Genomic DNA, 22,411 nt, shown 5'->3' on the forward strand with positions numbered 1-22,411 from the left:
ACCTTTCTTCTCTCATACTTATTTTCCTCCTTCCTCCATATAAATTAAATAACTCTGATATTTGAGCTTTATTCTTACTTTTTCAAGTACACACACATGGAGATATACACACACATATAACTTACTGATTCTGAAGGGACATTTGCCAGCCTAAGAATGGACATGACTCTAGCAAGTCTTGCCCTTCTCCCCATTCCCTTTGCCTTCCACAGAACATTATATTAGAATAATAGTTTAAACAGTGATAGCAATTGGACACTTCAGAGATGTTGCCTTCTTGGAGTAGGAGTGAACTTATTGGAGGAAATGTGTCATAGAAGAGGAAGATTCTGAGGTTTCATATGCTCTGGCCATTCCCAGTGATACCATTTACTTCCTGTAGCCTATGGTTTAAAGATATACAAAACTCAGCTCCTTCTCCAGCACCATGTCTGCCTCCATAGCAACATGTCCCAGGATGATAATATGGACTGAGCCTCCAAACTATAGGACACCCAACTAGTTTTTATTTGTAAGAGTAACAGTGGTCATGGTTTCTCCTCACATCAACAGAAACGATGACATGGCTAGTATTTTCCTTAAACTAGCCACCAAGCTCTAATACCTTATTTGGTCACTTATTCCTCCCAAGGCTCACTATCAGATATCAAAGAATTGAAATCTAGCTAGCAAAAAGTACTTTATAGTTTTCTAATTAACCTGTCCAATCAAAGCTAAATTATTTATACTGTTAGCTGTTCTCTTTTACCTTTATAAACTGCTATTTTCATTTAGGCCACACCTGTTACCTCTAATAAGAGTCAATGTTATGTCCTCCCTGAAAAAAACCTCTTCCCTCCTCTCTTGTTGATTTACTCCTGTCCATTCTCTATATCCTGTCTTTGATTCTTATTCCCTGTACATTGTCCCTTTGTAAAAAACATTCTCCTTTGAGTTGAGAACTTGATCTTAGCATGTTGTGTGCAGACCCCAAGAGTCCTTACAGATTCTGTTTCCTGATTCTTCTATGTCAGTGTGTTTGGGTTGGTGAATTCATATTACAAAATGTATCAGATAACTTGTACCAATAGAAGACACAATACCCACCTACTTCAGGGAAAGCATTCATAAAATAGTCAGAAATACAGAAGGCATCACTGTAACCATGGGATCTGAGATATTAAAATACACTCTGTGCAATACAATGATTAATTATTTTAATCTCTGTAAACTCACTACTTTCTGTCAATTCATCATAGCATTCAGAAAGTATTGAATATATGTGGGCTTTCGGATAACATAAAAATGGTGTCATAAACACATAGTTAACATATTGTTTTATTTCATTGCCCATAAAGATAATGAATGTGTATTATGAAATGAAAATATGGCTATGACGCAGTGTCTCTCAAATACATCATCAGCAAAGAATGCAGATATCAAAATGTTTATTCAACACAATTGAAATATTCTGTAAAGTAATGGCGGAAGTTGTGCATTGGACTAATCATGCTTTTCGGTCTCCAGCAGATGTGGACAACTGTGTGAGGTGTCTCGAGAATGAGTATGCAAACAGAGAGCAGAACCAGTGTATTCAAAAAGTTGTGATCTTTCTGAACTACAAAGACACCTTAGGGATGGTTTTTACCTTAATGGCCTTGTTCTTCTCTGCCTTCACAACTGTGGTTCTTGGGATATTTGTGAAGAATCATGACACTCCCATTGTGAAGGCCAACAACCAGAATCTCAGCTACATCTTGCTAATTTCACTCATCTTCTGTTTCCTGTGTCCCTTGCTTTTCATTGGGCATCCCAACTCAGCTACCTGTGTTCTACAACAAATCACATTTGGAGTTGTATTTACTCTGGCTGTTTCAACTGTGTTGGCCAAAACAGTGACTGTGCTGCTTGCTTTCAAAGTCACAGTCCCTGGAACAAGAATAAGGTATTTTCTGATTTCTGGTGTACCCAACTATATCATTGTCATCTGTATGCTCATCCAAATTATTCTCTGTACAATCTGGCTGCACTTTTCTCCTCCTTTTATTGACAAAGATGTGCACTCTGAGCATGGCCAAATCATCATTATGTGCAACAAGGGCTCAATTACTGCATTCTACTGTGTCCTGGGATACCATGGCTCCCTTGCATTCGTGAGCTTCATTGTTGCTTTCTTGGCCAGGAATCTCCCTGACACATTCAATGAAGCCAAGTTGCTGACTTTCAGCATGCTGTTGTTTTGCAGTGTCTGGATCACCTTTCTCCCCGTCTACCATAGCACCAAGGGCAAGATAATGGTAGCTGTGGAGGTTTTGTCCATCTTGGCTTCCAGTGCAGGCCTATTGGGATGCATTTTTATCCCCAAGTGCTATATAATTTTGTTAAGACCAGAGAGAAATTCTCTTCAAAGGTTAAGGGAGAAAACATCTTCCCGAACACAAATTTCATAAATTGTAACTGAAAACTACAGTATTGGCACAGAACCGCCAAATACAATACAGTGCAAACCATATGAATGGCTAATGATTCTTATCATTTCTTCCAATAATGAGGCACAGCAGTGTCATATATACTACTTTTCTGTTGTCATCTATAAATATCCACACAGCCACTTAATAAGTGGCTTAATAAGATTCAATTTTTTACAATTAACACACCAGGGATGTTTTCCTTTATTCCATAATTGTCCAGTAACATTAAAATAAATGCTAAGTAATTCTATCGGTAAATGAGTGAAAGTGGGATTTTGAATGCAAATGAAAACAGAAAAATCTTTTAGTAGAGTGAAATATTAGTATCAGATGTTGAAACTAATATGCCTATTTTTGGGTAAAGAAAAGTGAATACTATTGCATCCTAGGAGTTAGAGAAGTAGAATTATGGAGAGAAAGAAATGTATGATAAATAGATATAAAGGATACTAGGAAGATGAAATGTTTCTCTGCATTTAAATTCATGTGTTCTTTTTCTGAGGAAATGAGTTCACTATCCATTCCCCACAACTCAGTTCATACCTTCCTATAACAATAGCTCTAATGAAAGAGTTGCCCTCTTCTGACTTCCAAGAACACATACATTCAGATGTGCACATAATAACACACTAAAAAATCACACATATTCCTAATTGAAATTAAAATAATTTTTAGAATTAAATTTTATAAAACTAAAACAAAATACTGGTTTATTATTTCCCTTCATTAAAAATATTTTTCCCACATAATATTCCCTGATTATGGCTTCTCCTTCCTTTATTCCTTTATTCTTCCATACTCCTTTCCATAAGCCCTTTATGTTGTCTTATTGACCTCTTCTATTTCTCACTGAAAAACAAACAGTTTTCTATGGGAAAGCAAAAAAAAATATACTAAGATTAAGAAATTTAACACATTACATTAGGTCAAAATGAAGAAACAGGAAGAAAAGATCTAAAGAGAATCAATGCGAATCAGTCCCATGCATTTGCACAATCATTAATCCCTTAAAAATTTTAACCTGAAACCTATAATATATGTTCAAAATATAACTAGGTTAAAAGGAGGGAATTGTTATACATATGTTTTATATATATATATATATATATATATAGAGAGAGAGAGAGAGAGAGAGAGTATTGATTAATACATACGCCTTACCCATAAAGCCTGCTTTTTCAAAAATGGCATGTTTTTCTTCTGCTGCTTGCTGCTGCTGCTGCTGCTGCTGCTGAGACAAAAAAAATCTCTTAAAAGAACTGTGGCACACTTCCAGCAAACAGCAAGCTGTGTTAAACAACACACACACACACACACACACACACATAGAATTCCTTTTTAAGGCCTCTCAAGTTTTACATAGATATAGTCTACCATGTTGGAGCACCAATTGTAGGAAGAGATCCTGCTCATTCATCCTGGCCACCCTGGCTTGAAGAGCCCCAAAATAACCACACAGAAACTGATCTAATTAAGTCACCGCTTGCCCCATACACTCTAATTTCTTATTGGCTAACTCTTACATATTAGTTTAACCCATTTCTATTGATCTGTGTATCATCACGAGGTCGTGGCCTACCAGCAAAGTCTCAGCACGTCTATCTCCTGAGGTGGGTCCATGGCAATTCTCTTCTCTGCTTTTCTTTCTCCCAGCATTTAGTTAAGTCTTCCCACCTACCTAAGTTCTACCCTATCAACAGGTCCAAAGCAATTTCTTTATTAACCAATGAAAGCAACACAAAGACAGAAGGACCTCTTACACCAGCTAACAAGTCCATTCCTTCACTGGCATTTGAACCTAGTTATATAAAAATCTTAAGCATAGATCCTTAAGGAATGCTGTTTGCTAGCTTTTCTGCTTGATTTTTCATATAGTTCTGCCTAGGATCAGAAATACAGTAGGCTGGCCACTCCTACATCAATTTTCTTTTAATAAGTGTATTATAGATATGACAACAGGCTAGTACAATGGAAAACTTTTAGTTAACATTCCCTCTAAATTTTAATGTACTTTGTATAAAGTTGAAAAAAATAACTAGAAAAGCAAGTTTGCAAGCTCCATATTGTTTGAACAGATCAAACAATCCATGCTTCTTCCTAAATTTCTAGCATTGTGAAGCTACTCAACTTTATATCAATTCATTTCCACACATTCATATAATTGATAATATATAATATACTAAGTGAAATATGGTCACTTATTTGGTATATATAAAATAAACTTATTGATATTTAAACATGCTCATATAGTATAATTATGGAAGGATTAGGTAAAAGTCCTAATATCAGCATGTGTCCAATTTTCCTCAAATGCCTTCCTATGCATGCAGTGCTGATTCTGGTCCTGATTTCAGAACATTATGGCAGGAAGAAATGGCAGCATGCAGTTTTGATTGTAGCCAAAGCTCAGCAAAAATGAAGTTTCTAATGACAAAGTGAATTTTTCCTTCTGAGAAAAATCCTTCACATTCCTCAGTCTTGGTAATACACATGGGGTTGATCAAATGGTTGAAAAGTCCAATTAACAAGTTAAATATACCAAATACTTGCATTAGTTATTATAAGAATGTGATCAATAACAATGTCCCTTTAAGTAACACCATATGCCAGGGTATACATATTTAACTCATTGAAATTCATGGCATATGTCATTTTCTCAAAGAAACAGTTTTGATAATCAAACTATAATGTAAGGAAATTTTATATATAGTCTATCCTAGTATATAATCTCCTGTAAAACTAAATGTAGATTAGATTCCATTCAAATATATTTATTAATATTTATTTTATTTGCATTTATATATGCCTCTCTACATAAGTTTATAGACACCATATAATACAGGAACAAAGTGGAACACTATATTGCATCAAATCTGCTGAATTCATGTTATGTGCATGCTTCAAAATGGAAGCCCTCTTTAAGATTAATGAGGATAGGAATAATTACTTATAAATTCATCAGAAACTCTTTAGTATGAGACTGAAAACTTCAAGCAATATCCAGAGATTACCTATTCTAAGAATAAATCAGATTTATAATTTAAGAAAGTGTGGATAAGTATTGACACAAGATGCATAAAAGAGAAGTCCTGTATTCAGTATATTTATGTACAGCACCCAGTTAATATTGTTACAATTATAAGGATAAAATGGTTTTACATGAGAGCAACTAGCCACAACTATCTAAATGGTGTTGTCATCTACACAGCCTTTATTACTCAAATGATTATTTGTTTAGGGTTGGTTACATAAAAATGACAAACAGATTTTTTATTCTATTTCCCTTCATCTGATACAGTGATATGAAAGTCCTTATAGGACATTTGTGGTCAGTAAGATATAACAGCAATCAAATCTCTTGCTCCTGAAGTGGATGATGAGTTCATTCCCAGGATACATATTATAGAATGTGGTAGTGAACTCCTGGAAGTAGTCTTTGACCTTCATTTATTCTCAAATATACATAAACCAAATCAATTAAACAAGGTCCAATTAAATAGTTTTAATTGTAAAAACATGTAAGAGTCAAGGGTATTTATAATGATAAGTACAACAAAAATTAAACAAAAATTTTATTTTTAATTTAGTTATTTATATGTATGTGACATGAGAATCTCAAGCGCTGAAGATACAATGGAGGAAATAGACTCATGAGTTAAAGAAAACATTAAATCCAACAGAAGCTTAACCCAAAATATCCAGGAAATATGGGACACCATGAAAAGGCTAAATCTAAGAATAATAGGAATAGAAGAAGAAGAAGTTCAACTTAAAAGTACAGAAAATATATTTAACAAAATCATAGAAGAAAACTTTCCCAACCTAAGGAAATATATGCCTATGAAGATACAAGAAGGTTACAGAATACCAAATAGACTTGATCCAAATAAAAAGTTCCCTTGTTACATAATAACCAAAACACTAAATATACAGAATAAAGAAAGAATATTAAGAGCTGCAAAGAAAAAAGGCCAAGTAACATATAAAGGTAGACCAATCAGAATTACACCTATCTTCTCATTGGAGGCAATAAAAGGCAGAAGGTCAAGATCAAGTGTTATGCAGACATTAAGAGCCCATGGATGCCATTCAGACTACTAAACAGAGCCAAACTTTCAGTCAACATAGAAGGACAAAAAAAGGTATTCCATGACAAACCTAGATTTCACCAATACCTAACCACAAACCCAGCCATACACAAAATACTAGAAGGAAAACTTCAAACCGAAGAAGTTGACTACACCAACAAAACCACAGACAAATGATGGTCTCATAGCAACAAATTTCAAAGAAGGGAAAACCGCAAGTTAACATCACCAACAATGAAAATTAAATTAACAGGAGATAGCAATCACTGGTCATTAATATCCCTTAATGTAAATTGACTCAACTCACCTATAAAAAGGCACAGGGTAACAGATTGGATGCAAGAACAGAATCCATCCTTCTGCATACAAGAAACACACCTCAACCTCAAAGACAGGCATCATCACAGAGTAAAGGGTTGGGAAAAAAATGTAACAATCAAATGTACCTAAGAAATAGGCAGATGTAGCTATCCCAATATCTAACAAAAGAGACTTCAAGCTAAAAACAGTCAAAACAGACAAAGAAGGTCATTTCATATTATTCACAGGAAAAATCCATGAAGATGAAGTTTCAATACTGAACATTGATGCCCCAAACACAAGGGCACCCTCATATGTAAAAGAAATACTTCTAAAGCTTAAATCATACATTAAACCCCACACACTAATAGTTAGAGACTTCAACACTCCCCTCTCACCACTGGACAGGTCAGTCAGAAAAATATTGAACAGAGAAATAAGAGAACTAACAGATGTTATGACTCAAATGGACTTATCAAACACCTAACAAGTATTCCATCCAAACTGAAAAGAATATACCTTATTCTTAGCACCTCATGGAACCTTTTCAAAAATTGATTACATACTCAGTAACAATACAAAACTCAACAAATTAAAAAAAATGGAATAACCCAGTGTACCTTATCAGATCACCATGGTTTAAAACTAGCAGCCAACAGCAATACTAATTCCAGAAAACCCACCAACACATGGAAACTAAACAATGCTCACCTGAATCATTAATGGGTCAAGGAAAAAATGAAGGGAGAAATTAAAGACTTCCTAAAATTCAATTAAAATGACCACACAAAATACCCAAATTTATGGGACACAATGAAAGCAGTGTTAAGTGGAAAGTTCATAGCACTAAATGCCTACGTAAATAAGCTGGAAAAAATCCCACTCTAGAGAATTAACAGAACATTTGAAATCTTTAGAACAAAAAGAAGCAAACTCACCTACGAGAACTAGACGGCAGGAAATAATCAAATTGAGACCTGAAACCAACAAAATAGAAACAAAGAAAACAATACAAAGAATCAATGAGTCAAAGAGTTGGTTTCTCGAGAAAATAAACAAAATATAAAAAACCTTTATCAAAACTAATAAAAAGGCAGAGAGAGAATATCCAAATTAACAAAATCAGAAATGAAAAGGGGGACATAACAGACACAAAAGAAATACAGAGGATCATCAGGTCATATTTTGAAAAGCTGTACTCCATAAAATTGGAAAACTTAAAGGAAATGGACAACTTTCTGGATAAATATCACTTACTAAAATTAAATCAAGACCAGATGAGCAAATTAAACAGACATATAACTGCTGAAGAAATAAAAAATGTCATCAAAATTCTCCCAATCAAAAAAAGCACAGGACCAGATGATTTCAGCTCAGAATTCTACAAGACTTTCAAAGAAGAACTAATACCAATACTCCTCAAATTATTCCACACAATAGAAGCAGAAGAAACATTTCCAAACCCTTTTTATGAGGGTACAATTACCCTGATACCCAAACCACAGAAAGATGTTACTAAGAAAGAGAATTATAGACCTATCTCACTCATGAACATTGATACAAAAATACTAAATAAAATACTGGAAAATCGAATCCAAGAACACATCAGAACCATCATCCACCATGATAAAGTCAGTTTCCTCTGAGAGATGCAGGAATGGCTCAACATGTGAAAATCTGTCTACAGATTGACATCCAGGTATGCCAGCACAATTTGTTGAAGATGCTCTCTTTCTTCCATTGTATACTCTTAGCTCCTTTATCGAAAAGCAGGTGTTCAAAGGTATGTGGGTTAAAGTCCGGGTCTTCTATTCGATTCCATTGGTTGACTTCTCTGTTTTTATGCCAATAACAAGCTGTTTTCAATACTGTAGTTCTGTAATAGAGTTTGAAGTCAGGGATGGTAATGCCTCCAGAAGTTCCTTTATTGTATCAGATTGTTTTGGCTATCCTGTTTTGTTTTGTTTTGTTTTTTTTTACATATAGAGTTGATTATTGTCTTCTCAAGGTCTATGAAGAATTTTGATGGTATTGTGATGGGGATTGCATTGAATCTATAGATTGCTTTTGGGAGAATTGCCATTTTTACTATGTTGATTCTTCCAATCCAAGAACTAGGGAGATCCTTCCATTTTCTGGTGTCCTCTTCTATTTCTTTCTTCAAAGACTTAAAGTTCTTTTCAAATAGAGCTTTCCCTTCCTTGGTCAAAGTTACCCCCAAGATATTTTATGCTATTTGTGGCTATCGTGAAAGGTGATGCTTCTCTGATTTCCCTCTCTGCTTCCTTATCCTTAGTGTATAGGACGGAAATAGAAAACACTATCCTGAGTGAGGTGAGCCAGACCCAAAAAGAGGAACATGGGATGTACTCACTCTTAATTGGTTTCTAGCTATAAATAAAGGACATTGAGACTATAATTCGTGACCCTAGAGAAGCTAAATAAGAAGGTGAACCCCCCCAAAAAAACATATAGTTATCTTCCTGGATATTAACCTTCATCAGGCGATGAAAGGAGACAGAGACAGAGACCCACATTGGAGCACCAGACTGAAATCCCAAGGTCCAAATGAGGAGCAGAAGGAGAGAGAGCATGAGCAAGGAACTCAGGACAGCGAGGGGTGCACCCACACACTGAGACAATGGGGATGTTCTATCGGGAACTCACCAAGGCCAGCTGGCCTGGGTCTGAAAAAGCATGGGATAAAACCAGACTCGCTGAACACAGCAGACAATGAGGACTGCTGAGAAGTCAAGAACAAAGGCACTGGGTTTTGATCCTACTGCACGTACTGGCTTTGTGGGAGCCTAGGCTGTCTAGATGCTCACCTTACTAGACATGGAAGGAGGTGGGAGGTCCTTGGACTTCCCAAAGGGCAGGAAACCCTGACAGCTCTTCGGTTTGCTGAGGGAGGGGGAGTTGATGGGGGGAGGGGGAGGGAAATGGGGGGCGGTGGTGGGGAGGAGGCAGAAATCTTTAATTAAGCTTGTCTGGGACTGAATAAGCATGGGTTGAAACTGGACTCTCTGAGCATGGCGGACAATCAAGGCTGATGAGAAGCCAAGGACAATGGCACTAGGTTTCGAGCCTAATACATGAACTGGCTTTGTGGGAGCTTAGCCTGTTTAGAGGCTCACCTTCCTGGACGTAGATAGAAGTGGGAGGACCTTGGCTAATGTTAAGGAAAAATTCATTACTATAAAAGAGGAAACAGCTGATTTGGATCGTAAGCTTCAGTCCCTTTCAATAAAAACTAAAATATTAACGGCTGATATTAAGAAAAAATTTATTACTATAAAAAAAGAAACAGCTGATTTGGATCATAAGCTTCAGTCCCTTTCAATAAAAACAAAAACATTAACTGAGAAAATCAAAACTGCTAAATGTGACAATCGGATTTTGTCTAAAGCTTATGACAGATTGACAAAAAGATTATCTATACAAAAAGAAGAAGAGGAAAAAGAAGGGGGTAACTGGTTTTTTGGGATGATTGGTATTTGTAAATTACTGTTTATAAAAAATTGTACTGGTACTGTTTCTTGTATATTGATATGTTAAATATTAAATGTGAGTGTTCCTACCTCTATTTTTGTATGAGTATGCTTATAACTTTGTCTATATTGTATTGATACATCTACCATATTACATTGTACATTTCTACCTCTGATACTATGACATTGTTTAGAGTTAAAGATCATTGTCTTCATATATTACACAGTTGTTTATTCTTTTAGTCTTCAAAGTTAAATAGGTATTAAAAATTATATGTTTGTCATATTTATTTTTATCAGGTCTTTTAGTTACATAGAGATTATATTTAGTATAGATAGTATGATCTTCAGCCTCTTCAAAGAGCTGTAAAAAATGGCCTTTAATCTAACCTAAAATTTCTGTGCCAAAGAGACACAATTACTCCTGACAACACCACTCTACTCCCGAGAAAACGTTGAGCACCAAAGACACTCCACTGGAAGCTTGTCTTCTTGGCAAAACTGGCCTTTGGGTTAAGAAAAGCCCATACCTCAACTTCTGACAAAGATACAAAATATCCCTAAGTGGATAAAACAGGATTGTCTTATCTTGCCAAGACAGGGTAGGATAGTCCTAAAAAAGTTCCTTGCCTTTAATAATGGTATGCCAATTATGTTAGGCCTTAGCCAAAGTTGGTTGACTCAACATTGCAAACAAGACTTTGGGTGATTGCCCAAGTAGTCAGTTGTCTCTGTCAATTGTTGCACATTTTGGATATCTCTCGATTGTTAAGTAATATTTATTCCCTTCTCAGATCTTTGACGGAGTTAAAGATTATATAATTGTAGTTACTCTCTATGTTATTTAGACTCCTTGAGATAAAATGTTTAACAAAAGTTTTGTCCTCAATATTGTTTGTTATATTTATTATTTGTTATTATTATATATAGTTATATTTGGTTTGGTTCTATCTTATTTAGACAAAAGGGGGAGATGTAGGGACATAGCCCCACCCATTGGGGGCGTGTTCGCCTCGGGCTAATGTTTACGGATAAATCTGCCGGGCGTGAGCCCAGCAGCCCTTTTTTCTTTTGCTCCGCTTTTCCGGTACACCGCGGGAACCTGTGGTCCTGTAAGTCTATTTCCTTATTAAAGCTGTATATATCTATATAATCTGTCTACATTCATTTGCGCCACCACACACATACACCTCATCTACAACATGGTTAAACTAGTTCTCAGCTTGACATCAATATAAATTATTGGTTATTAATTTGAAAATTGTTATTATTCTTCCTGGCATCCTCAAACTTTTAATTACCATGGCACCCCAACATAAACCTTGATAAACAACAGTATGTATAGAGGGGACTTAGCACAGTATCATGGAGAATTTGTAATTGCTACTTCAGTCTATGTGAGGCAATATAATGCCTAGTCTATACTGCAGGCCATGTTCTCGTTTCCTTGACTCCTCTGCCTCCTATAATGCTTCCTCCTCCTTTTCCCTAAGGTTTCCAAGTTTTTATTTAATGTTTGGCTCTGGGTCTCATCTCTTCATCTGCTTCCAACAGTGTCCAGTGGAAGCCTCTCTGGTGTTGATTGGGATAGGCACTGATCTAAGAGCATTGCAGAATACTAAGGAATTAATTCGTTAATTTTTTGTCACTTGTGCTTGATTCTACCCCAGGACTCTCAATCATTCACCCTTTGGATCCTAGTCATCCTTTCCTGGATTTCTTTAAAGGATTTAATAACTTCATTTCTAACAACTTCCATCACATACTTAAAGACTATTTTAAGGTCTTGTTTTGGAGCTTCCCCTATGTTAGAATATTCAAAAACTGCAGTGATAGGTTTACTGAAGACAAGTAGAGACATATTTTCCCAGATGGTTTACATTGCATTTTTCAGGGCAGGAAGCAGATGGCCAGGGTTCTTCTGTTGCACAGCTGTTGATGTGACAGAGTATCTGAAGGTGCAGACTGAGAGAAAATATCTATAAGATGCCCTGTTGACTTTCTGTAAGATGTGACCTGTGAGTGAGCAACATGTGCCTGCTGGAGTTAGGTCCTATGATACAGCAATGTGTGGTGAGATGGAAGTGAGAGGGGAGTATCTATGAGATCAACAAGAAATGGGAAAGAGTGCAACTGTGAAGACTATCGTGGTAGATCTGCTCTAAGATGATGCCAAGAGTTGGATAGATAGAGCTGGTAGAAAAAAGGAAAAGAGACAGTCTTCAGGCAATCTACCGGGACTTCTGGCAGGCATAGGCTGTAGGTTAGCAGGAATTTGTGTATTTATTTAACTATTTATTTATAGCTTCATCAGATTTGAAATTGATAAAAATTTTCACCATTCTGTCAGCTACTGTTTTGTCTAAATAATAGTGTTATTTACCTTAGAGAAAATTTTATGTTTACTAGGTATCATTTTAGCTATCCTGGGTTTTCTGTGTTTACAATAAAATTGAACTTTTTTCTTTATACATTTGGAAATAATTTTGTAGGAATTATGATGGGAAAAAAAGAATATGTAGATTGTTTTATGTAAACTGGAAAATTTTTTATGTTAATCCTCGTGATCCAAGAGCATGGAAGATTTTTACATTTTTTTGATATCTTCCAGAATTTCTTATTTTAAAAACTTGACATTTTTAACATACAAGCATTCCACTTGTGCATTTAATGGTAGCCTGAAATATTTTCTAGCTTTTAGCTATTGTTATAGTTGTTGTTTCCCTTATTTCTTTCTCAGATCATTTGTTATTTGTGGCTTATCACACCTGTCTGTGCTCTCTGCACTGCCATATAGTTTGTGAACCAGACAAGGGGCTGGAGATTGAAACACACAAACACACAGAATGAGACACAGGTAATCCTTGAAACAGGAATGCTCCAAGAATACCCCCTTTATTGTGTCCAGGAGCACCTTATATAGGGATCTGTAACTGATAACCATGCCCCAGAAACCACTCCCCTGCCATCGGGAACTCCTAAGGGTTTCGTGCTCAGAGCCTCTGAAACATCACAAGTTGTTTACAAGAAATTCTGGATCTAGAAGGTTCACAGTCCCCAACAGTTATTTATTTATCGGATGATTATCATTTTCCACATTCCTGCTAGGTTGCTGAAAATGTTAATCATTTATAGGACATACTCAGGAGAAATTTAATGGCACTTAAGTATGGTTTCATATCATCTACAAATATTTTTTATTTCTTCATTTTTAATTTGTTTCCCATGATCTCATTCTGTTTTCCTGTAAATCCAGTTAAGTCTGAAAGTACTATATTAGAAATGTAGGCACAGAGTGAACAACTTTAACTTGTTCCTGATTTTAGTGGAATTGATTTGAATTTCTCTTAAGTTTATGTAAGCTCTACATTTGCTGCTAACTGTCGTCATTATGTTGAGGTATATGACTTGTATCCCAAACTTATCCAAGATTTTTTTTTGATTGATTTTTTTTGAGCTCTACATTTTTCTCTACTCCCCTTTGTGCTGCTCCCATTTGGCATTCAGGCCTGCCCCCATGGTCCCCATGCTCCCAATTTAAAGATGAACATGGGATGCATTCACTCATAATTGGTTTCTAGCCATAAATAAAGGAGATAGAGCCTATAATTTGTGATCCTAGAGAAGCTAAAAAAGAAGGTGAACCCAAAGAAAAACATATAGTTATTCTCCTGGATATTGGAAGTAGACACGATTTCCAGGCAAAAATTGGGAACTTGGGGGTAGGGTAGGATGGGGGTAAGGGGAAATGGGGTGAGAAACGGGAGAAGGGGAGGATGGGAGGAGCTTAGGGGATTGGGATGGTTGGGATATAGGAAGGGTGGATACGGGAGCAGCGAAGTCTATATGATGATATATAAGATATTCATCAGTGTGGCTGTGGGATAAGGCCAGTTCAGGCACCCTCTCCTCTGATGCCCAATGACCTAGCTCAGGATATCTCCTTGGACACCTGTGAACCCCCTCTAGAGCCAAATCTCTTGCCAACCCTAAAATGGCTCCCTTAATTAAGATATCTTTTTCCCTGCTCCCATATCCACACTTCCACAATCTCAACCATCCCATTTCCTCAAGCTCTCTCAAATCCTCCCCTTCTCTCTTATCTCTCCCCATCTACCTTTCCCTCTACCACAGCCCCTCCCCCATGCTCCCAACTTATGCCCAGGGATCTTATCTTCTTCCAATATCCAGGAGGATTTATATATGTTATTCTTTGGGTTTACCTTCTTATTTAGCTTCTCTAGGATCATGAACTATAGGCTCAATGTCCTTTGTTTATGGCTAGAATCCATTTATGAGTAAGTACATACCATATTCATCTTTTTTGGTCTGGGTTATCTCACTGAGTAAAGTGTTTTCTGTTTCCATCAATTAGCATGCAAAATTCAAGATCTCATTATTTTTTATCACTGAGTAAAACTCTAATGTGTTTATGTGCCACACTGTCTTTATCCATTCTTCTACTGAGGGACACCTAGGTTGTTTCCAGGTTCTGGCTATCACAAATAGTGCTGCTATGAACATAGTTGAACAAATGCTTTTGTAGTATGATTGGGCATCTCTTGGGTATATTCCTGAAGTGGAATTGCTGAATCCTGAGGCAGGTTGACTCCCAGTTTCCTGAGAAACCGCCACACTGATTACCAAAGAGGTTGCATAAGTTTGAATTCCAACCAGCAACGGATGAGTGTTCCTCTTACTCCACATCCTCTCCAGCATAGGGTATTATTGGTGTTTTTTGATTTTAGCCATTCTGACAGGTGTAAGATGGTATCTCAAAGTTGTTTTGATTTGCATTTCCCTGATTGCTAAGGAAATTGAACATGACTTTAAGTATCTTTTGGCCATTTGAACTTCTTCTGTTGAGAATTCTCTGTTCAGTTCAGTACCCCATTTTTTAATTGGGTTATTCAGAATTTTAATGTCTAGTTTCTTTTTTGTAATTTTTTATTTTTTATTTATTATTTATTAAAGATTTCTGCCTCCTCCCCACCACCACCTCCCATTTCCCTCCTCCAATCAAGTCCCCCTCCCTCGTCAGTCCTAAGAGCAATCAGGGTTCCCTGCCCTGTGAGAAGTCCAAAGACGATCCATCTCCATCCCTGTCTAGTAAGAGGAGTATCCAAACTGCCTAGGCTCCCACAAAGCCAGTACATGCAGTAGGATCAAAAACCCATTGCCATTGTTCTTGAGTTCTCAGTAGTCCTCTTTGTCCACTATGTTCAGTGAGTCCAGTTTTATCCCATGCTTTTTCTGACCCAGGCCAGCTGGCCTTGGTGAGTTCCCGATAGAACATCCCCATTGTCTCAGTGTGTGGGTGCACCCTCGCGGTCCTGAGTTCCTTGCTCGTGCTCTCTCTCCTTCTGCTCCTCATTTGAACCTTTAGATATCAGTCCGGTGCTCCAATGTGGGTCTTTGTATCTGTCTCCTTTCATCGCCTGATGAAGGTTACTGTTCAGGAGGATGCCTATATGTTTTTCTTTGGGTTCACCTTCTTATTTAGCTTCTCTAGGATCACGAATTCTAGGCTCAATGTCCTTTATTTATGGCTAGAAACTAAATATGAGTGAGTACATCCCATGTTCCTTTTTTTGGGTCTGGCTCACCTTACTCAGGATAGTGTTTTCTATTTCCATCCATTTGCATGCAAAATTCAAGAAGTCATTGTTTTTTACTGCTGAGTAGTACTCTAATATGTATATATTCCATACTTTCTTCATCCATTCTTCCATTGAAGGGCATCTTAGTTGTTTCTAGGTTCTGGCTATTACAAACAATGCTGCTATGAACATAGTTGAGCATATACTTTTGTTGTATGATAAGGCATCTCTTGGGTATATTCCCAAGAGTGGTATTGCTGGGTCCAGAGGTAGGTTGATCCCAAAATTCCTGAGGAACCGCCACACTGATTTCCAAAGTGGTTGCACAAGTTTGCATTCCCACCAGCAATGGATGAGTGTACCCCTTTCTCCACAACCTCTCCAGCAAAGGCTATCATTTGTGCTTTTTATTTTAGCCATTCTGACAGGTGTAAGATGGTATCTTAAAGTTGTCTTGATATGCATTTCCCTGATCACTAAGGAAGTTAAGCATGACCTTAAGTGTTTTTTGGCCATTTGAAATTCTTCTGTTGAGAATTCTCTGTTCAGCTCAGTGCCCCATTTTATAATTGGGTTGATTAGCCTTTTACGGTCTAGTTTCTTGAGTTCTTTATATATTTTGGAGATCAGACCTTTGTCAGTTGCAGGGTTGGTGAAGATCTTCTCCCAGTCAGTGGGTTCCCTTTTTGTCTTAGTGACAGTGTCCTTTGCTTTACAGAAGCTTCTCAGTCTAAGGAGGTCCCATTTATTCAATGATGCCCTTAATGTCTGTGCTGCTGAGGTTATACATAGGAAGTGGTCTCCTGTGCCCATGTGTTGTAAAGTACTTCCCACTTTCTCTTCTATCAGGTTCAGTGTTTTCGGACTGATATTGAGAACTTTAATCCATTTGGACTTGAGTTTTGTGCATGGTGATAGATATGGATCCATTTTCATTCTTCTACAGATTGACATCAGGTTTTGCCAGCACAATTTGTTGAAGATGCTCTCTTTTTTCCATTGTATACTTTTAGCTCCTTTGTCCAAAATCAGGTGTTCATAGGTTTGTGGGTTAGAGTCAGGGTCTTCTATTCTATTCCATTGGTCGACTTCTCTGTTTTTATGCCAGTATCAAGCTGTTTTAAATACTGTAGCTCTGTAATCGAGTTTGAAATCAGGGATGGTAATGCCTCCAGACAGTCCTTTATTGTATAAGATTGTTTTGGCTATCCTGTTTTTTTTTTGTTGTTGTTGTTTTTCCATATAAAGTTGATTATTGTCTTCTCCAGATCTGTGAAGAATTTTGATGGGATTTTGATGGGGATTGCATTGAATCTATAGATTGCCTTTGGTAGAATTGCCATTTTTACTATGTTGATCCTCCCAATCCAAGAGCAAGGGAGATCCTTCCATTTTCTGGTGTCCTCTTCAATTTCTTTCTTTAAAGACTTTTTTTAAAGTTCTTGTCAAATAGATCTTTCACTTCCTTGGTCACAGTTACCCCAAGATATTTTGTTATTTGTGGCTATCCTGAAAGGTGATGATTCTCTGATTTCCGTCTCTGCTTCCTTATCCTTAGTCTATAGGAAGGCAACTGATTTTTTGGAGTTGATCTTGTATCCTGCCACATTACTAAAGGTATTTATCAGCTATAGGAGTTCTTTGGTAGAATTTTTGGGGTCGCTTATGTATACTATCATATCATCAGCAAATAACGAAAGTTTAACTTCTTCCTTTCCAATACAAATCCCCCTGATCCCCTTATGTTGTCTTATTGCTATTGCTAGAACTTCCAGCACTATATTGAAGAGATATGAAGAGAGTGGACAGCCTTGTCGTGTTCCTGATCTTAGTGGGATGGCTTTGAGTTTTTCTCCATTTAATTTAATGTTAGCTGTTGGCTTGCTGTAAACAGCTTTCATTATATTTATGTATGACCCTTGTATCCCTATTCTCTCCAAGACCTTTATCATAAAGGGGTGTTGAATTATTTCAAATGCTTTTTCAGCATCTAATGAAATGATCATATGGCTTTTTTCTTTTAGTTTATTTATGTGGTGGATTACATTGATAGATTTGCATATGTTTAACCAGCCCTGCATCTCTGGGATGAAGCCTACTTGATCATAATGGATAATTTTTCTAATGTTTTCTTGGATTCGGTTTGCCAGTATTTTATTGAGAATTTTTGCATCGATGTTCATGAGTAAGATAGGCCTGTAATTCTCTTTCTTGGTTGGGTCTTTGTGTGGTTTTGGTATCAGGGTAACTGTAGCTTCATAAAAGGAATTCGGCAATGACTCTTCTGTTTCTATATTGTGATATACATTAAGGAGTATAGGTATTAGCTCTTCTTGGAAGTTCTGGTAGAATTCTGAATTGAAGCCATCTGGTCCTGGGCTTTTTTTGGAAGGGAGATTTTTTATAACAATTTCTAATTCTTCGCAACTAACAGGTCTATTTAGGTTGTTCACCTAGTCCTGGTTTAACTTTGGTATATGGTATTTATCTAAAAAAGTGTCCATTTCTTTTACATTTTCCAGTTTTGTGGCATACAGGCTTTTGTAGTAAGTTCTAATGATTCTCTGAATTTCCTCTGTGTCTGTGGTTATGTCCCCCTTTTCATTTCTGATCATATTTATTTGCGTGTTCTCTCTCTGTCGTTTAATTAGTTTGGATAGGGGTTTGTCGATCTTGTTGATTTTCTCCAAGAGCCAACTTTTTGTTTCGTTGATTCTTTGGACTGTTTTCTGTGTTTCTATTTTGTTGATTTCTGCCCTCAGTTTGATTATTTCCAGTCTTCTACTCCTCCTGGGCGCGTCTGCTTCTTTATTTTCTAGAGCGTTCAGGTGTGCTATTAAGTGCCCAATGTATGCATTCTCCGTGTTTTTTAAGTGGGCACTTAGTGCTATGAACTTTCCTCTGAGCACTGCTTTCATCATGTCCCATAGATTTGAGTATGTTGTCTCTTTATTTTCATTAAATTCAAGGAAGACTTTAATTTCTTTCTTAACTTCTTCCTTGACCCAGGTGTGGTTCAGTAGTTGACTGTTCAGTTTCCATGAGTTTGTTGGCTTTCTGGGGGTAGCATTGGTGTTCCCTTCTAACTTTAATCCGTGGTGATCTGATAAGACACAGGTGGACACTGATATTGTTTTGTATCTGTGGAGGTTTCCTTTGTTTCCGAGTATGTGGTCAATTTTCGAGAAGGTTCCATGGGCTGCAGAGAAGAAGGTATATTCTTTTTTATTTGGGTGGAGTGTCCTATAGATGTCTGTTAAGTCCATTTGTTTCATTACCTCCAACAATTCTCTTAAGTCTCTATTAGGTTTCTGTCTGATTGACCTGTCCCTTGGTGAGAGAGGTGTGTTGAAGTCTCCTACTACTAGTGTGTGTGGTTTGATGTCTGCCTTAAGTTCTAGTAATATTTCTTTTATATACGTGGGTGCTTTTATATTAGGGGCGTAGATATTCAGGATTGAGACTTCATCCTGATGAATTGTTCCTGTTATGAGTATAAAGTGTCCATCTCGATCTCTTCTGATTGATTTTAGTTTGAAGTCCGTTTTGTTAGAAATTAGTATGGCCACACCTGCTTGTTTCTTAGGACCATTTGCTTGAAAAACCTTTTCCCAATCCTTGACTCTAAGTAGATGCCTGTCTTTGTGGTTGAGATATGTTTCTTGCAAACAGCAGAATGTTGGATCCTGTTTTTGTATCCAATCTCTTAGCCTGTGCCTTTTATAGGTGAATTGAGAACATTAATATTAAGTGATATTAATGACCAGTGGTTGTTTGCTCCAGTTATTCTTATTGTTTTTGGTAGTAGAGTTTGTGTGTCTCCCTTCTTTGAGTTGTGCTAGTGAAGGGTCGCTAGATGCCTGAGGTATTGTAGGCAGTGTTAGCAATGTTGGATTCCTTGGGTTGTGATTTTCCTTTTATTGCTTTCTGCAGGGCTGGATTTGTGGCTACGTATTGTTTAAATTTGTTCTTATCCTGGAATGTCTTGTTTTCTCCATTGAAAGTGAATGATAGCTTGGCTGGGTATAGTAGTTTGGGTTTGCATCCGTGGTCTCTTAGTTTCTGCAGTACCTCTATCCAGGACCTTCTGGCTTTCATGGCTTCCATAGAGAAGTCAGGTGTAAGTCTGATCGGTTTACCTTTATAAGTTACTTGCCCTTTTTCCTTTGCAGCTCTTAATATTCTTTCTTTAATCTGTATGTTTTGTGTTTTGATTATTATATGGCGAGGGGATGTTTTTCTTTGATCCAGTCTGTTTGGTGTTCTGTATGCTTCTTGAATATTCAAAGGAATATCTTTCTTTAGGTTGGGAAAGTTTTCTTCCATAATTTTGTTAAAAATATTTTTTGTGCCTTTGAGTTGTGTCTCTTCTCCTTCTTGTATCCCTATTATTCTTAGGTTTGGTCTTTTTATTGTGTCCCATAATTCCTGAATGTTTTGTGATGAGAATTTGTTGACTTTGCTGTTTTCTTTGATCAGTGCATTTATTTTCTCTATGGTGTCCTCAGAATCTGAGATTCTTTCTTCTATCTCTTGTATTCTATTGATTATGCTTGATTCTGTAGTCTCTGCTCATTGACCTAGATTTTCCATATCCAGCTGGTCCTCAGTTTGTGTTTTCTTCCTTGCTTCCATTTCAGTTTTCAATTCTTGAACTGTTTCCATTACTTGTTTGATCATTTTTTCTTGGTTTCCCAGGGTATCATTCACATATTTACTCATTTCTTCAAACTTTTTGTTATACTTCTCATCCATTTCTATAAGGGCATTTTTTTACATGTTGTTTAAGGGACTCTATTGCTTTCATAAAGTCAATTTTTTCTACTTCTTCTGTGTTAGGGTGTTCAAGTCCTTCTGATGTAAGATCATTGGGTTCTGGTGTTTTCATGTTGTTTTTCAGATTGTTGGGTGAATTCTTGCCTTGGCACCTGCCCATCACCTCCTATCAATGCTATCTAATGGGTCTTTTAAATCAGAATCAGGTTTCCCTGCTGGGCCAGGAGCCTCGCTTACAGGATGCCCTCGCTCTGATTCCTGTCTCCCACAGCAGACCAAGATCCTTTTCACCACTCAGAAGGGTCTTCAGGAACAGGGCCAGGCTCCCCGTTCGCCAGGGATCTTGCCAACAAAAGGCCTACCACTCTGTGGGCCAGCCACCAAAACAGAGAAACTCCTGCTGCCCTCTGTCCTGAGCTTCTGACCCAGAGCCCAACCAGGCTAAACTGGGTGATCCTGCAGCCCCGTGTAAGGGAGGGAGAGTGAAGGGGGCCCCTCGGCGCAAGCTGGGATGGGCCAGGGAGAAAGAGGTTGCAGCAGAGGAGAAGCAGCCCCAGCAGAGGGGACCAGCACTCACAGACTAACCAAGTGGTCAAGGGGGTCTGGGAATGCCCCTGCTCCTTTTCCTGTGGCCCGCCGTGGGCCAAGAACACTGTCCCCACCCAGGAGTGTCTTCATGGACAGGCCAATGGATCTCGCCAATAAAAGGCCTCCCAATCTGCAGGTTAGGCCCCAAGAAACCTACTTGATTTAAATGTAGTGGGGCTATCTGCTCTCAGTGTGGGCTTCACTGTTTCATGCTTGGACTTTCCCACATCCGCCAGTCTCCGGCGCGTCTGCGTGCTGGTCTCCACCCGCCGCATGCGTGCATCTTACATTACATTTTTAAATGAACTACACACACCTAATACCTTAATCAAAAGCAGAAAAATACATATAACAAAATTGGCCTTAAATTTGTATCAGTAAATATAGTATGTACTCACTTATTAGTGGATTCTAGCCATAAATAAAGGACATTGAGCCTATAATTCATGATCCTAGAGAAGTTAAATTGGAAGGTGAACCCATCGAAAAACATGTAGTTATCCTCCTGAATATTAGAAGTAGACAAGATTACCAGGAAAAAATTGAGAGCTTGGGGGTGGGAATGGGGTGGGAGTAAAGGGAGATGGGGAGAGAGAAGTGAGAAGAGGAGGATGGGGAGAACTTGGGGGAAAGGGATGGTTGGGATGGAGGAAGAGTGGATATGGGAGCAGGGAATTATATATCTTAATTAAGAGAGCCATTTTAGGGTGGGAAAGAGACTGGACTCTACAGGGGTTCCCAGGTATCCAAAGAGATGTCCCCAACTTGTTTCTTGAGCAGCCGAGGAGAGGATGCCTGAAATGACCCTATCCTACAGCCACACTGATGAATATCTTGCATATCACCATAGAACCTTCATCTGGCAGTGGATAGAGATAGAGACACAGACTTACATTGGAGTACTGGACTGAGCTCCCAAGGTCCAAATATGAGGAGCAGAAGGAGGGAGAACATGAGCAAGATAGTCAGGACTGTGAGGGGTGCACTCACCCACTGAGATGGTGGGGCTGATCTAATGGGAGCTCACTAAGGCCAGCTGAACTGGGACTGATGGAGCATGTGATCAAACCGGACTCTCTGAACATGGCGGACAATGAGGCCTGACTGAGAAGCCAAGG

The 22,411-nt window shown here is 37.8% G+C and overlaps 1 protein-coding gene across 5 annotated transcripts in view; it reads left to right on the forward strand.

Moving 5' to 3' along the window:
• The window catches only part of LOC130866640 (vomeronasal type-2 receptor 116-like), a 65,255-nt gene extending 59,223 nt beyond the window's left edge, over positions 1 to 6,032 (forward strand). For 2 of the 5 annotated variants that reach the window (XM_057758239.1, XM_057758246.1), the window contains exon 6: positions 1,510 to 2,429. In XM_057758239.1, the coding sequence (XP_057614222.1) occupies positions 1,510 to 2,429 (920 nt within the window). Of the gene's footprint in view, positions 1 to 1,509; positions 2,430 to 5,980 lie in introns of those variants that run through there. The other 3 variants (XM_057758232.1, XM_057758254.1, XM_057758263.1) reach the window with 3 other exon arrangements.
• Positions 6,033 to 22,411: the final 16,379 nt, after the last annotated feature.

This window comes from Chionomys nivalis, chromosome 2, assembly GCF_950005125.1.
Source record: "Chionomys nivalis chromosome 2, mChiNiv1.1, whole genome shotgun sequence".
Taxonomy (NCBI): Eukaryota; Metazoa; Chordata; class Mammalia; order Rodentia; family Cricetidae; genus Chionomys; species Chionomys nivalis.